General features: G+C 37.2%; 1 protein-coding gene across 1 annotated transcript; it reads right to left on the reverse strand.

Annotated features, from left to right (window-relative positions):
- On the reverse strand, positions 1–1,724 carry LOC144565628 (ephrin-A3 protein). The gene is made up of 2 exons (XM_078315437.1): positions 1,506–1,724; positions 1–482 (listed from the first exon to the last, which is right to left on the reverse strand). Exon 2 carries the CDS (start codon positions 472–474, stop codon positions 184–186), a length of 291 nt encoding a protein of 96 aa, XP_078171563.1. The 5' UTR covers positions 475–482; positions 1,506–1,724; the 3' UTR covers positions 1–183.
- Between the last annotated feature and the right edge of the window lie 12,211 nt (positions 1,725–13,935).

Consider the following 13,935-nt stretch of genomic DNA (forward strand, 5'->3'; position numbering starts at 1 on the left):
TAGACATATTGTACCAATTAATAATTCTTCGTGAAACATATCCACAGTTAACAAGGTCCATCCATGCCTTACATGACACGTTGCAAAATTACATGTATACTCAATTGTAGAAGAATCAACAAAAAATAACCAATCCAAAGATATGATATCTAACTGTCCATTTTAGAACTTGTCAATTCAATTCTAGAGAAATTTCAATTTTCCATTTCCTAAAGAGGATTTGGCTTCACAAATGGTTCTCTGAGTACCAGATAAGCCTGAGCAGCTGTTATTTGCCCCTAGAGTGACTGCAAAATAGAGGTATACAGTGCATAAGAATACCAAGACAACAAGCATCGTCAGAAGAAATCGGTGTCTCTCAAGAAGAGCTACCCAAGTGCCGGCCTCATCTCGTGAAGATTGTTTCTTTGGTAGCGATGAGAAAAACGTGTTCTGGTTTCTCCTGTGTGGAGAAGAAAGCGAATCGAGCACCATTTTTCAATCTGCGTAACAGAATAAAATATCTTATAAGCTCATAGAGTGGTCATAAAAAAACTAGAAAAGAATGCAGACTTTTTCTGCTTCGAGATTTCTGTTTTTTTTTTTCTCTAGGTGCATTTGTTATACTGTACTGATTTTCACCATAGCAGTTAGGTTGTATCCCACTACCAGTACCTTCATTATTAAAAAAAATATATACTCTGGTATTGTTATCTTTTTTGAATAAGGTGTTAATTTCTTGGCTTAAGTTGTGTTTTATTGTTAGTAGATTTGGAGTTGGCATAAATGTGGTATAACCCGGTTAGGTGATGTGTATAAAACTTGCAGTATACTAACTGTTCATCAGAGCATTACATTTTTAATTAGCACTATAGAAGAGAGAAGATCAGAAAGGCAATATTGAGAAAGACATGTATATACTAGAAACAGTTAAACCAGGTCATGCCTAATGCCTTAAATGCTTTACTTATCACACTTTCTACATGAAGTACCAGAATACATATCACATGGACTAGTCAGTGAGTGTGACAATAATGTGGAAACAAAATGAGGAGTGAGGACCGTTCTATTCTAAAATTTTAAAATTAATATATCGTACGCAATTAATATAATTGAAAGAATATAAAATCTGTTCAAACTTATGGAGATACATTATATGTAAAAAGTAAAAAAAAATCATTTGAACCACTTGACAATTACGAAATCAGACACTTCTGGACTCCATTACTTTTCAGTTTTCTGATTATAAATTTTTTTAAATTATTAGAGGTTGATTTGAAATTTACAAAAATAATTCCTCTGAAAATGAGTACTACTTGCCAAACCTCAGATCTATTGTTTTGTAAAGTACAACCCTTAAACTTAGGACCTTCTACCATAGCGAGCAATGGTCATTCCATTGTTGCGTTGCTACCATGGTTTGGAAAATTTATCTATCAGCAGCCCACGATCCATCCGATAATTTGACGATTTTCCAAACCAAAGCGGTTTAGGCGAAAAATACGCTTAAATCGGAAGAGACTCACCTTATGTCCGAGTGACGCCTATTCTTCAGATGTTATCTTTTATCGGTTCTTCAAGGCAAAAGAAAAGGTGGATCTGGTCGATTGATGATCGGAAGAGGTGTTTGGGAATAAGGTGATGCGTGTTTCGTTAATTAAGGAGAGAAAATGGATCTGTCGATAGAGAAACGACGCATCTGGATTCTGGAGAGAGAGAGAGAGAGAGAGAGAGAGAGAGAGAGAGAGAGAGGATCAGAGGCTGAGGCCTGAGGAGCGGAACCAACAATTATAAAACGCGGCATAAACTATTATTGTTTGTCTGTGGCACATACAGTCAGATTAATGTATCGTTGTTCAACTGACAGATAATTTATTCTTGCTTTACTTCTTTATATATGCATTTAAGCATTTTACTTTGTGGGACCAAATAGTCAGTGGAGAATGACACGTTAAATGTGTCTATATGTTCCATTGGGAATCTCAGTAAGTTTATGTTTATGGAAGGTATAGTGCCACTTATTATTGTCTCCTGTTTTGGGAGAGAGTAATTTTGTTAAGGATACACATTTTCACCCCCTTGTGATTCCCCTTTTTAGGTTCTTTTTGTATAATTATTGATTTTTTTTGTTTGCCAAAGAAATATCAAGTAAAATAGTATCTTATCTAATCGGTATGGTCGTATGGATGCGATTTGCCAGAGTTATTTGACATTCAATCTATAGCTCATATGAAATATTTGTTTGACAAGTCTATAATCTAGAGTTTGGCTAATATAACATCAGTGTCATTTTAGCCTATATAACACCAACTCTAAAACCTATCAAATTGGCTTTGAACAACTAATTCAATCCGTTCAAACCGATTTACATTATGAGTGATGTGTTTACATACAATTTTTTTTATATTTTCGAGTTATTTTAGTATCAAATCAAGCGGTAAAAATACTTAAAAAGTCACACATTTGACCACTTGACTTAATACTAAATAAATTCGAAAAGTTATAAACTTTGCATGTAAATGCACAACTAATGAAGTAGATCGGTTTGAACGATTTGGATTCACCATTTGAAGCCGATTTGATAGGTTTTAAAGTTGGTGTTATATAGGTTGAAATGACACTAATGTTATACTAGCCAAACTCTATAATCTATATTTACTTTTTTATTGTTTGGAAGTAGATATTGTAGATATATATGTATAATGTAGGAGTGTACAAAAAACTCATGACTCGTAATTTGTTCGGAATTAATTTGGATTTAACTCGCCAATAATTTGAGTTGAAACTGATTCGAGTTATAGACTCGGTTGTCTCGTGAGTTGAATCCAAGTTGCCTCAACTCAGTTGACTCATTGACTTGGTAAACTATGTAATGTTTTGTCAGACTTTGCACTATTTAGTAATTTGATAAACTTTGTACAATTTAATTATTTATTTGTCACTATTTCATCGTGTAAACTATGTATGAATTCATGTAGTGAGATTATATGTTTAAATTCCGGTTAGAACAAAATATGCATTGAATGAGGTTACAAAGTGAATATAAAAAAAATCTTGTGCTACAACATATATTTTATTTAAAAAGCAATGATTAAACTAACCCCAAAAATATGACTAATAATAGGTCAGATTTTAGGGATCGAATCTCCTGCCCCCAGAGTCACTGTTAATGGGCCCCCTAAACTCTAAACCCTAAACCCGGCCCCACCCACCCTAAACCCGACCCCACCCCCACAGTGACTGAGGGGGCAGGAAAATCCTGCACCCCGGGGGGCAGGTGATCTGCTCCCCAGATTTTATCTATCTGAATTCGCTTTTGATTTGAATATGGATAAATAAAATGAATAATTTTGCGAATTAAGATCCGAATTTGTTTCTAATCCAGATAATTTTATTAATGGAAAAATAGATTGGATTATTCAGAACTCAATTCCGAATACTCATTCAGACTTTGTCCAATTAAGTATTTTTTTTTCAATAGTCCTCGCTTCTTTAATATAGACTCCCGAGCGGTCTTTCTTTTATTTTGTAAATATGGAACTAAAGAAACATTGATAATATCGGACGCTCCTACTAAAATTTATGCGAACTCAGTTCATATTATTGCTAAATGTCAATTCAGCTTGGGACTTTGATCCCTATGATCTATAGTTTAGATAACATAGTTAGTATCGGTATTATTATTATTATTATTATTATTATTAATACCATTATTAGTATTAGTATTACTATTATTTTCTTTATTATTATTTCATTACTATCTATCTATCTTGATTTTATGATTATGATTGAATTTCATTTTTAGCCCATCTCAAACTTGTTTGAGACCAAAAGTTTGATTGTTGTTGTTGCCAATTCAACTCAAGGAATTTGGACCAATATGTAATGTACCTACTAGTTATTTTTGGACTTTGAAAGTTTTATGAAATATTGTCATGCTCCTAAGTATTATTAAATTATCCGAATTTTGATATGTTATTCTTAGAGTTAATATTTGTTGTCATATTAACTCAATTATCTGATAATTATTCGTTAGTATATGTATTTGTGAATTGTCCATTTTGTATTTGTATTTGTATTCGTATCTATTTAAGAGGATTTTGTTTTAAATTTTGACATCTATTTATCATGTGTGTTTGTATTTATATCCCCTCAGTGATAGGCAAATACAAAATTAATATTAACATTATTCGCTCTGTTTCCCCTCTACCTGAAAAGCATCAAATAACCTCAAAATATTACTAAGATTTGTGATATAACATACATTTTATTTAAAGAAGTACTATAATAAAAATGATATGCACTTTTTTTTTTGAAAAACTGATAGCAGCTATCAAAATGATATGCACTTGAAATGCTAAGTTGCGTAAAGAACAACAGATCTTTTTTTTTTTTGAAAAAGAAATTTGAGAGTCATGCTCCCAGATTCCATTCATCGACACCAGAGGTGTCATAAAGTTACAACTACAGTTTAAATGGAAAATAAAGAAGTGGAAAATAAATTACAAAACGTGAATTTAAAATTGAGCATTGATTTGCACTATTAGCCAATATCCTAAAAACCTCAGCGAATCAATGCACCGCCTCCCTTTCCCTGTTTCTTCTTTATGTTGTGCTATGCCTGTTCACCCAGCTGGCTACTGTGAAACCAGTTTTGGAATTCATCCTTAACTGTTCTTGCCAATATCATTGGCGACTTTCTTTCTTCTGCAAAAATCTGTTTGCATCTCTCTCTCCAAATTACAAAGCACAATGTTACTTGAAATTCCCTTTGTTTGTTGTTTCCTTCCTTAATTATGACATTTTTGTAATCCCCTCTGATGAACTTATCATCCCATTGCACTTGTTGGACCAATTGCATTGCTTGTTGCCTCACTCTATGAGTATACTGACAGTTTGTGAAGAGATGCATCACTGTTTCCGCCTGACTTTTGCACAATATGCATCTATTGACCATGGTCCATCCTCTTTTCACTAAATTATCTACGGTAAGAATCTTGTTATTTAACATTAACCAGATAAATACCATTACCCTTGTAGGTCCTTTAATCTTCCAGATTCTTGATTGTTCTGTCAAAATCGTGGGTGTTGACTGTATGGCATAGTAGAACGACCTGACCGTGTATTGCCCCTCCCTTGTCCATTTCCATTCTGGCACATCTCGGTTCTCTTGCCATTGAAAGTTCCGGCTCTCTAGTTGCACTATTAAATTCTGTTGCTCCTCTTGCACTATCTCTGACAGGCCGTGCACATTCAAATTCCATACTTGTTGCTGCATCGCCTGCCTCACCGATATATCCTTTTGTGTGATGCACTCGTATAAGTTGGGGTAGCTGTTTCTGAGTGCTGTATCCATCCAGATGTCATTCCAGAAACTTATCGAATGCCCTTGGCCCAGATTATACATAACTGAGATTCTGAAAAAATCTCCCATTTTCTTGAGGCTTCTCCAAAATTGAGTTGACGCTGTGTTATCCCATGGCTTCATTGCCCTATTTGTCAGATTTATTATCTGCATCCATGCCGGCTGCTGAGTAGAGATCCATCCCCACATAACTTTAGCCAGGAGTGCCTGATTGAAAGTACATAAGTTTCTTACCCCTAAGCCTCCCATTTCTTTTGTGGTTATGACCTTTTCCCAAGAGACAGGGCTCATGTATTTTGCTTCTGGTTCTTTATGGCCATGCCATAGAAATTTCCTCCGTATCCTATCTATCTTTTGGATTACCCATTTTGGCAATAAGAAGGTTTGCATCATGTAAACTGGCATGGCTGTTAATGTGGCATTTAGCAGCGTGACTCTTCCTCCAACTGATAACATAGATGCCTTCCATATCGTCAGTTTGCTTGCAATTTTCTGTATCAGTGGCGTGTACTGAGCTCTTGTCAGTTTCTTATTAGAGAGTGGCATCCCCAGATATTGCATGGGGAACTTTGCTTTGCCACATCCCATGATCAGGGCTAACTGCGCTATTCGCTCTTCATCCATACATGTGACCAAGAATTCCGACTTGTGCAAATTGACGTTTAATCCTGATAGCCCTGCAAAGATTTTGAGCACTATTTTGAGAAATTCCATTTGCTGCTGTGTTGGTTGTACCATGAATAGGGTATCATCCGCAAATAATAGGCATGATTGACAATTTGGGAATGGTTGCTCTAACAGTTCCATTTGAGCTAGTTTAGTAGTCCATCTTGCTAGGAAATCCATGGCCAATATGAACAGATGCGGCGAGATTGGGTCACCTTGTCTCAGCCCCCTTTTTAGTATTATCTTTTTCCCGGCTACTGAGTTTAGCAACACTTGGGAATGCCCGTTTAGTATCGCCCCTTCCACCCAACCAATCCATCTTGCTGAAAATCCCCGCACTTGCATAATTTGCACTAGAAATTGCCATGAAAGGGTATCGAAAGCTTTGTAAATGTCTGCTTTGAATAACCCTATTTGCGTTTTTTGCCTTGTGGCCATTGTGACCACCTCCTGAGCATACAGGAAACCTTCATTAATGTGCCTTCCCTGCATGAATCCTGTCTGGTTTGGCAAAATCAGGTCCTGCATAATGCCTTTCAGTCTATTTGCCATTAACTTAGAGAAATTTTTTTGCACTGAGTTAATAAGGCTTATAGGCCTGAAGTCATTTGCTGTACAGGATCCTGTCTTCTTTGGAATGAGCGCTATGAATGAGTCGTTCAACGGATGCAAACTTGGCTCCTGCTGCAGCATGACTGCTTTATACGTTGCCAACAAATCTGGTAGTATGAGGTCTCCAAATTTTTTGAAAAATTCGCCTGTATATCCATCTGGGCCCGGGGATTTATTGCATGGTAGGTGTTGTATTACTGCTTCTATCTCTGCGGCTGTGATTTCTATCTCCAATTGGCCCATGAGCTGATGCTGATTCTCGTATAATGTCGGGTAATCGAAAGACATACTATGCTCTTGGTGTGATCCTATGAGTTTTACAAAGTGTTGGAAAAGAACTTTTGCCTTTTGGTTGTGATCCAGTACCTGTATATCCCCTTGCATTATGACATCTATGCTATTCGATCTTTTCCTCATTGATGCCATTTGGTGAAAAAAATCTAGTGTTCTTGTCCCCTGCCTTTATCCATGTTTGTTTGGATCTCTGTCGCCATTTTTCCTCTTGGTCTAACACTATCTCTGCAAATCTTTTTTTCATCTCTTCTTGCAACAGTTGTTCCACCTGTGTAATCTCTCTTCTCTCTGCCTGTTCTTGTAGCCAATTTATGCATTCCAAGCATAATTTTTTTTGATAATTTGTCATTTCTATGAACTGCTTTTTCCATACGATGATTTGCTTTGTCAGCTTTTTGAACTTCTCACTCAGCTGATATGGATCCTTTGCTGTCTCTTGTGCGTGCCAACTATTACGTACAACTTCTTGAAATTGTGCTTTCTTTATCCATGTGTTCTCCACTCTAAAAACATTTGGTGTTGGGAACTTGGTTTGACTAATACAGACAATTGGGCAATGATCTGATACGGTAGCTGCAACCGCTCTCTGTATGGTATTTGGGAATACTTGTATCCATTCAGGCGTGACAAGAAATCTGTCCAACCTGACATGTGTTTGGTGACTGTCTCGTGTACCTGACCATGTGTACTGCCTCCCTTGCAATTCCATGTCTATAAGCTGCAGCCTATTAACCAATTCTCGAAACTGATTCATCTGCTGCACTGGGTATTGTGCGTTGGATCTATCAGTACTGTTCAAAGTAACATTGAAGTCCCCAGCTACGATCCAGGGTATCGGCAGTGCATGCTTTGATTGAGAGAGCTCCCCAAAAAAAACCCTCTTTTGTGTGTATGTGGATGGTCCATATACCCCTGTAAATCTAAAGATCGAATTATCCAGATTAACTACCAGATCCACTGTTACACAGTATGTACCAATTACATGGTCAATTCTTGTGAAAGTTCGACTATCCCATGCCACTAAAATTCCTCCCGCCGTGTGGTTCGCTGGCAGAAGTAGATACTCATCCAATCTGCCTCCTGTTGTTTCTTTGATGTAAGCCCTGTTTTCTACATCCCATTTTGTTTCTTGTAAGCATACTACCTGCCGGGAATTCTGCCTTTATTTGTTGTTTCACTAAGGATCTTTTATTTTTCTCATTTAACCCTCTAACATTCCAAGACAAAAACTTATAAGCTCTTAATGCATTCATTAATAACCTGGGATTACATCTTTCCAAAACAAGAGTTCCTTTTTCTGAAGGTAACTCTTTCCCAGTTGGCTAAGCAAGCCTGCTGTGCCATACCCACGTACACAAGCAGGCTGCTGAAAGTAAAAAACATCAAACACATCCAAAAGAAAGAAAAGGAAAAATATAGAGTGGTTCCCTATGTGCTTCCACGCACAGCGTACTACAAAAAAACCCCCCTTCCTTGCTATAAAATTCAACTTAGAAGACCTTACACAATCCCTACTTCTGCATACAACCATTGTTGAAGATACACCCTCCCTCCTTGGTACACCCGTACCTTGCCTCCTCTGCCTTTTAGACATCAGTAGTGTTGCCCGTCTGCGTGGAAGTGCTGGCCAGTATGACCACACCTCCTGCCTCCGCATTTAATTCAGTATTTTTGCCTGATGCCTGCTTGAGCGTGACTGATTCCTTCTCCTCAGCCTCTTTGAACATCCTTACCACCTCTTCAGTTAGCTTGACACCCGAGTTTTTGATAATCTCCATTGCCAGCTCTGCTCCTATCTTCTCTTTCCTGCCCTTGAATTCAATTTTCATCTTCTCTTCCCTTGGCTTCCTCTGCGCCGCATAAGTCTTTCGTGTTGTAAGCCTTGGACTTTTCCTAATGGGCCCTTGGCTTCTCTTTTGCCTTGCATGGTTGAACACTAGCGGTATGTTCTTCTTCTTATACTTTGGTATTGGAAAGCCCGGTGGATGATCTAACACTTTATCATTCTGATTATTTTCGCCCTGGCCCACTTCATTCAAGCTTTCTTCAGTGGCCTGATTTTCTTGGCTCAATAATTCATCTGACGAGCCCTTATTTGGGCCTTCCTGGCTCAATAATTCTTCTGTCGGGCCCTTATTTGGGCTTTCCTCTGTTTCCATGTCCTTTGTGAGATCCATATGCACTTCCCTATTACGTGCCCTCATGTCCTTGTCATCCATGTCGCTGTCATCATAAATACCCATCTGCATCTGCACTTCCTTTTCGTTCTGACTTTCCTCTTTGGAAAACACACCTTGTAGTACAGCACATTTAAGAGCGCCGAACAACTGAGACGATATCTGAGCTTCTGTCAACTCTATTGTTACCGTTCCTACTGCACGCCCTGCAGAGAGAATTTGTAAATTCTTTTTGCACTCTTGAAATATGAATTGTGGCCTTTCCTGTGGCCCCTCCTGTGCACCCTGAATAGATCCCTGCGGCCTTTCCTGTGTAACCTTTCGTGCTCGTTCTTCCTTCCTCCTTTCCTTCCAAGACTGCCTGAGTTTTTGTTTGATATAGCACACCCTCTGCCTTCCCCCTCGTGGTGAGGCATGGACGTTATTTGAACCTCCAGTACTACTATTTCCTGGATGGGTATTGTTGGTTTGGGTTGTCTCAGATTCTGAACTTTGTTGCAATGGTTGTTGCTCAGGTTGAACTGGTGGTTGCTCAGGTTGCACTGGTGGTTGATCCTCTCCCCCTCCCGGCTGTGGGACCGGGTATGGTCCCTGCTGCCACTGCCTCCAACCCAACAATTGAACCCTAACCCTGGTTGCTCTGACTCCATCGTGATACTGCACATTCTTTGCCAACTGCTCTGGATCCTGACATGCTAATCTTACCGTAATGTGTTTGAAGTGCTGTGCTTGCCTACCATAAGGTGCAATGCCGGTTACCCTGCCCAGTGGTATGGCTACCTTCTTGATATCTGAATCATTCCACGCATGTTGTGGTAGGTTGTACAGTCTTACCCATGCCTGGAACGGCGGTGGATCATAGTGCGTGCCATAGTCTAAATCCCAGGCATCAATGCCTACCTGGACACCCGGTATAATGTCGTATGGACTATTCCACACCGTGTTTCTGAGACAAGTCTCACCTGGGCATATGAGCTGAAAGTGAGCTCCATGTGTTGGGTCTATCTCTAGTACTTGGTAGTCTTCAGGTCGCCATCCCACTACCCTTGCCAGTTCCCTTGCCAACCTAGCCGGCGTATCTGCCGTTGGTTGTCCTTCCACCATATACACCATCCCTGTCCTGTAGAGATACTCATTTTGTGGTGGGATGCCTTGTCTATAAGGCATGTACACATGAACCTCTTCTGGCCTAACATCCATAAAAGGCTCCATTGGATTTCTATTATCAGACTGTGGTTGTCTGATCTCAACCTCTTTTTCTTCCCCTTTTGTGTGTATTTTCTGAGATGTTACAGCTCCAGCGTAAGTTCTTTCTTTCTCAACTGCTTTATTCAATTCTTTGGGTTCCCCTTCTTTTATAACCCCCACATTTTCTTTGTTCCCTTCCTCTAGAAAGCACCTACCAGAGTTATGCCCCAATTTCTTGCATTTAAAGCACCTGATCGGCTCCCTGCACTGAGATCTTTTGTGATCTTTTGCCAAACATCTAAGGCACCTTCTTTCATTAAATGCTTTTGCATACGCCTGTTCAGTTTCCTTTGATGAGAACATTCTCTTAACCAGATTTTTGCCTTCCTCTCTGTAGTTATTGCTGCGAGTTTTGTAGTCTCGATGCTCCCTTTGGCCCCTTCTGGGTCCCACTGTCTGCCATTCCCCTTCTCCATTAGCACCCTCTTGAATGCTTCCCTTGATTTCACCAAACTGTTGGTTTCTAGCTAATGAAGGATGCAAACGTGGTTGTTGCTTTCTGGGAATACGCCTTCTTTTCCACTTGTCGTTGAAAATCGCCTCTCTATTCACCTGCGTCGCCTCTCTATTCGCCTCTCTATTAGCCTGCGTCGCCTCTCTATTCGCCTGCGTCGCCATCCTTTTTGCTCAAGTTTATTAATGTAAGAACAACAGATCTTTATTTTCATTCATTTTCAGTTGAGGTGGGGTTTGAAGTGTCAATTGTGGGGGCCATATATCGTTTTCATACTTTGACGTCCAATTAAATAATGGTCCCGGGGAGGACACTCCAGAGTCCAGAGTGTCTCAATTAATCAACATGGATAAGATAATGGAGAATTAGATGGGAAAATGAGGTGACCGTCTCTGCCTGGATACGCACTGCATCTAGCAATGCTTAATTATTGAACTTCAAATCTGATCTAATTGTATTTAAAACTAAATAATGCACTCGTTCCAATTTGTTCCTCTGAATTTAGTCGGCAGTAGCCACTAGCCAGTAACTACAGTTGGCATTTAGACCAAAATGGCAAAATCTATGTTAAATTTTACAAGAAAAGTCAGTTCAACTGCCTAAATTTCAGTTTGTTCCTCTTATACATAAAGTAGCAAGATAAAATTTTCTGTATTAATATAAATTAACATACAATCAATAATAGTAATCGATGCATTAAATAACAGTAAACACTGAAAAAAATAAAAGTTGATCAAAACACAATATATAATTTTGCCTATAACGTATAAAACACAAAACATTTAATAACAAAAATAATAAGCAGATGGAAATAATATATGGATCTGTATCCTTTCGGTGGGTGCTCTGGATGGCGTTAGGGGGGGGGAGTATTATTTGTGCTTTGAGATTCGTATCAATTTAAAAATTCCAATTTCAGACTGTCCGATTCAATTGTACTCAGTCAGATAACCTGAGGAGATGTGAATTCAACAATATGTGGCGCCGGCCCTAGTCGTTATTTTACTCCCAGTTGCTTAAATACACTGTTTACTGTTTTTCCGTGACTTCGCCGCAATATTCGTCAAGTTCAAGTTCAACCGCTGTGCTCCTGTGCTGCTACCCCAAATTAATAATGATGCTCCACGCCTCCACACTCCACAGTGGTACATTCAATGGATATCATTGACAATTTGACCACGTGCCATGATAAGATCCAACGGCTGAACGGTGGAGAGGTTATGATTTACAGACTGAGCTCCTTGTGCAGATATTATTCTACTTTATCTCTCTTTGACTACAACTGTACCTGCAAAGTTAGTTCAGGCCATTAGTATTTGATGAACCACCTAATTCCATCTGTCTTAAAATTAAAATTATGCCTTGCCTATTTAGTGTGTGAACAGTGGATCCCACACTCCCATCATAGCATCTTTGCACAGCCTATCAAGTGTGTATCTATCTGGAAATCTTTACTAGGCTAGCTTTTGCTTCAAGATTGGTACTATTCATAAAGCCGGATAAAACATACATTCTCAAAGGAATTTTTTTTATAAACCATAATTAGAAAAAATATTATTATGAAACCAACATGATTACTTTTTTTTTTTACAAAAATCATAAGGACCGAAATGCTAATTCGGTCCCACGTGTTTTTATAATTTTCAACATATTTTTTTTTCGAAATCTATGAAAATGTATGAGACCAAAATGACATTTCGGTCCCCAAAAAGATTTAAAGTTAATATCCTTGTGTAATCATTTCACTATTTCAGCGGGTTAAAAAAAATTGTGAATTAAACTTCCTTATTAGTATATAAATGAATTTAATCGCTTCCTTTCATGCATACTTGTAAGTATTAATGAATGAAGACATATATAGAATTAAAAAGATGTGAGATTATTAAGAATTGAAAAACTAAGGGTAAATTGGGTATTGTAGTGTAAAAAATTATCTCAACTCTCAAAATCACAATTTGTGCACTTAGTATAGCACTCCCTAAAAAAAAATGGGGGACCGAAATAGCATCTCGGTTCTTATAATTTTTGTAAAAAAAAAAACAATTGAGTTGGTTTCATAAAATTTATTTTTTCATTTATGGTTTCTAAAAAAAATTCTTCTCAAAGGCCAAGGCTCCGCGCTCTCAAATATTATATGCTGTTTTTTTTTTCTTCTGTTGTTTTATTCAGATTTTTTTTTTTTGTTTATATTGGAGTTTTGGATATAATTCTATTGATATACATTTAAAATCAATAAGTTATCAGTTTCACTCTGTATAGTTATGTTGAACAAGTTCTGTAACCAAGTTACGGTTTATTGAAATAATCAATCTTTAGTCAAGTAATCGAGACAATGTTTCTGTGTGAAAATCCGTAGATTTCAAAATTGAATAAAGAATTTTAATAAATATTTAAAATTGAGAGACTTCACCCTAATCTTTATCTAAAAAAAAAACAATTTATTGAAAACAATATGGATCCAAATGTGTGATTTCGATCCAATGAGGTGACATCTAAATGAAGATATATTTCTTTTATGCTGACAACGACTTATGTTAACAAACGTTTCCAAAACAGACTGAATACAGTTTAAAAAATAGCAAATTTTTTTATAGACATTTTTATTTATTTTCATTATAGATTTGTTGTGTATCAATTTTCATGCAATTTAAATATCATTTTATGTTCTATCAAATGATATTAAATTGGACAACTACGAATGATATTAATAATGGAATTTGCATAAAATTTCATCATTTCATTTATATGATTTGGATAAAATATATATATTGCCTTTTAATGGCTGGATTTTAAATTTTAAAAATATAAATGTCAAAAAATATATTGCATTTTAATGGTTGGATTTTAAAAATATAAATCTTAAAATACATATTACATTTCATTCTATTATTATAGCTGATTTCCAATCTAATTTACACTATAACTACGATTTTTGAAAATTGTATAAAGTAAGATTATAGTTATGTGGAAACAACATATACGTTTATGAGATGGGCTACGGTGAGTTGCGAAGTAAGGATCTCATTTTACTTCACGTTTATAATTTATGTTTTCAAAGACCAAACAGTCGATTTGAACCGCTCAGCAAGATATCCATATTGAAGTGTGCTTGGAGACTAAATATTACATTTTTTTTTATT

This window comes from Carex rostrata, chromosome 14 (genome assembly GCF_964058835.1).
Source record: "Carex rostrata chromosome 14, lpCarRost1.2, whole genome shotgun sequence".
In the NCBI taxonomy this organism is placed as follows: domain Eukaryota; kingdom Viridiplantae; phylum Streptophyta; class Magnoliopsida; order Poales; family Cyperaceae; genus Carex; species Carex rostrata.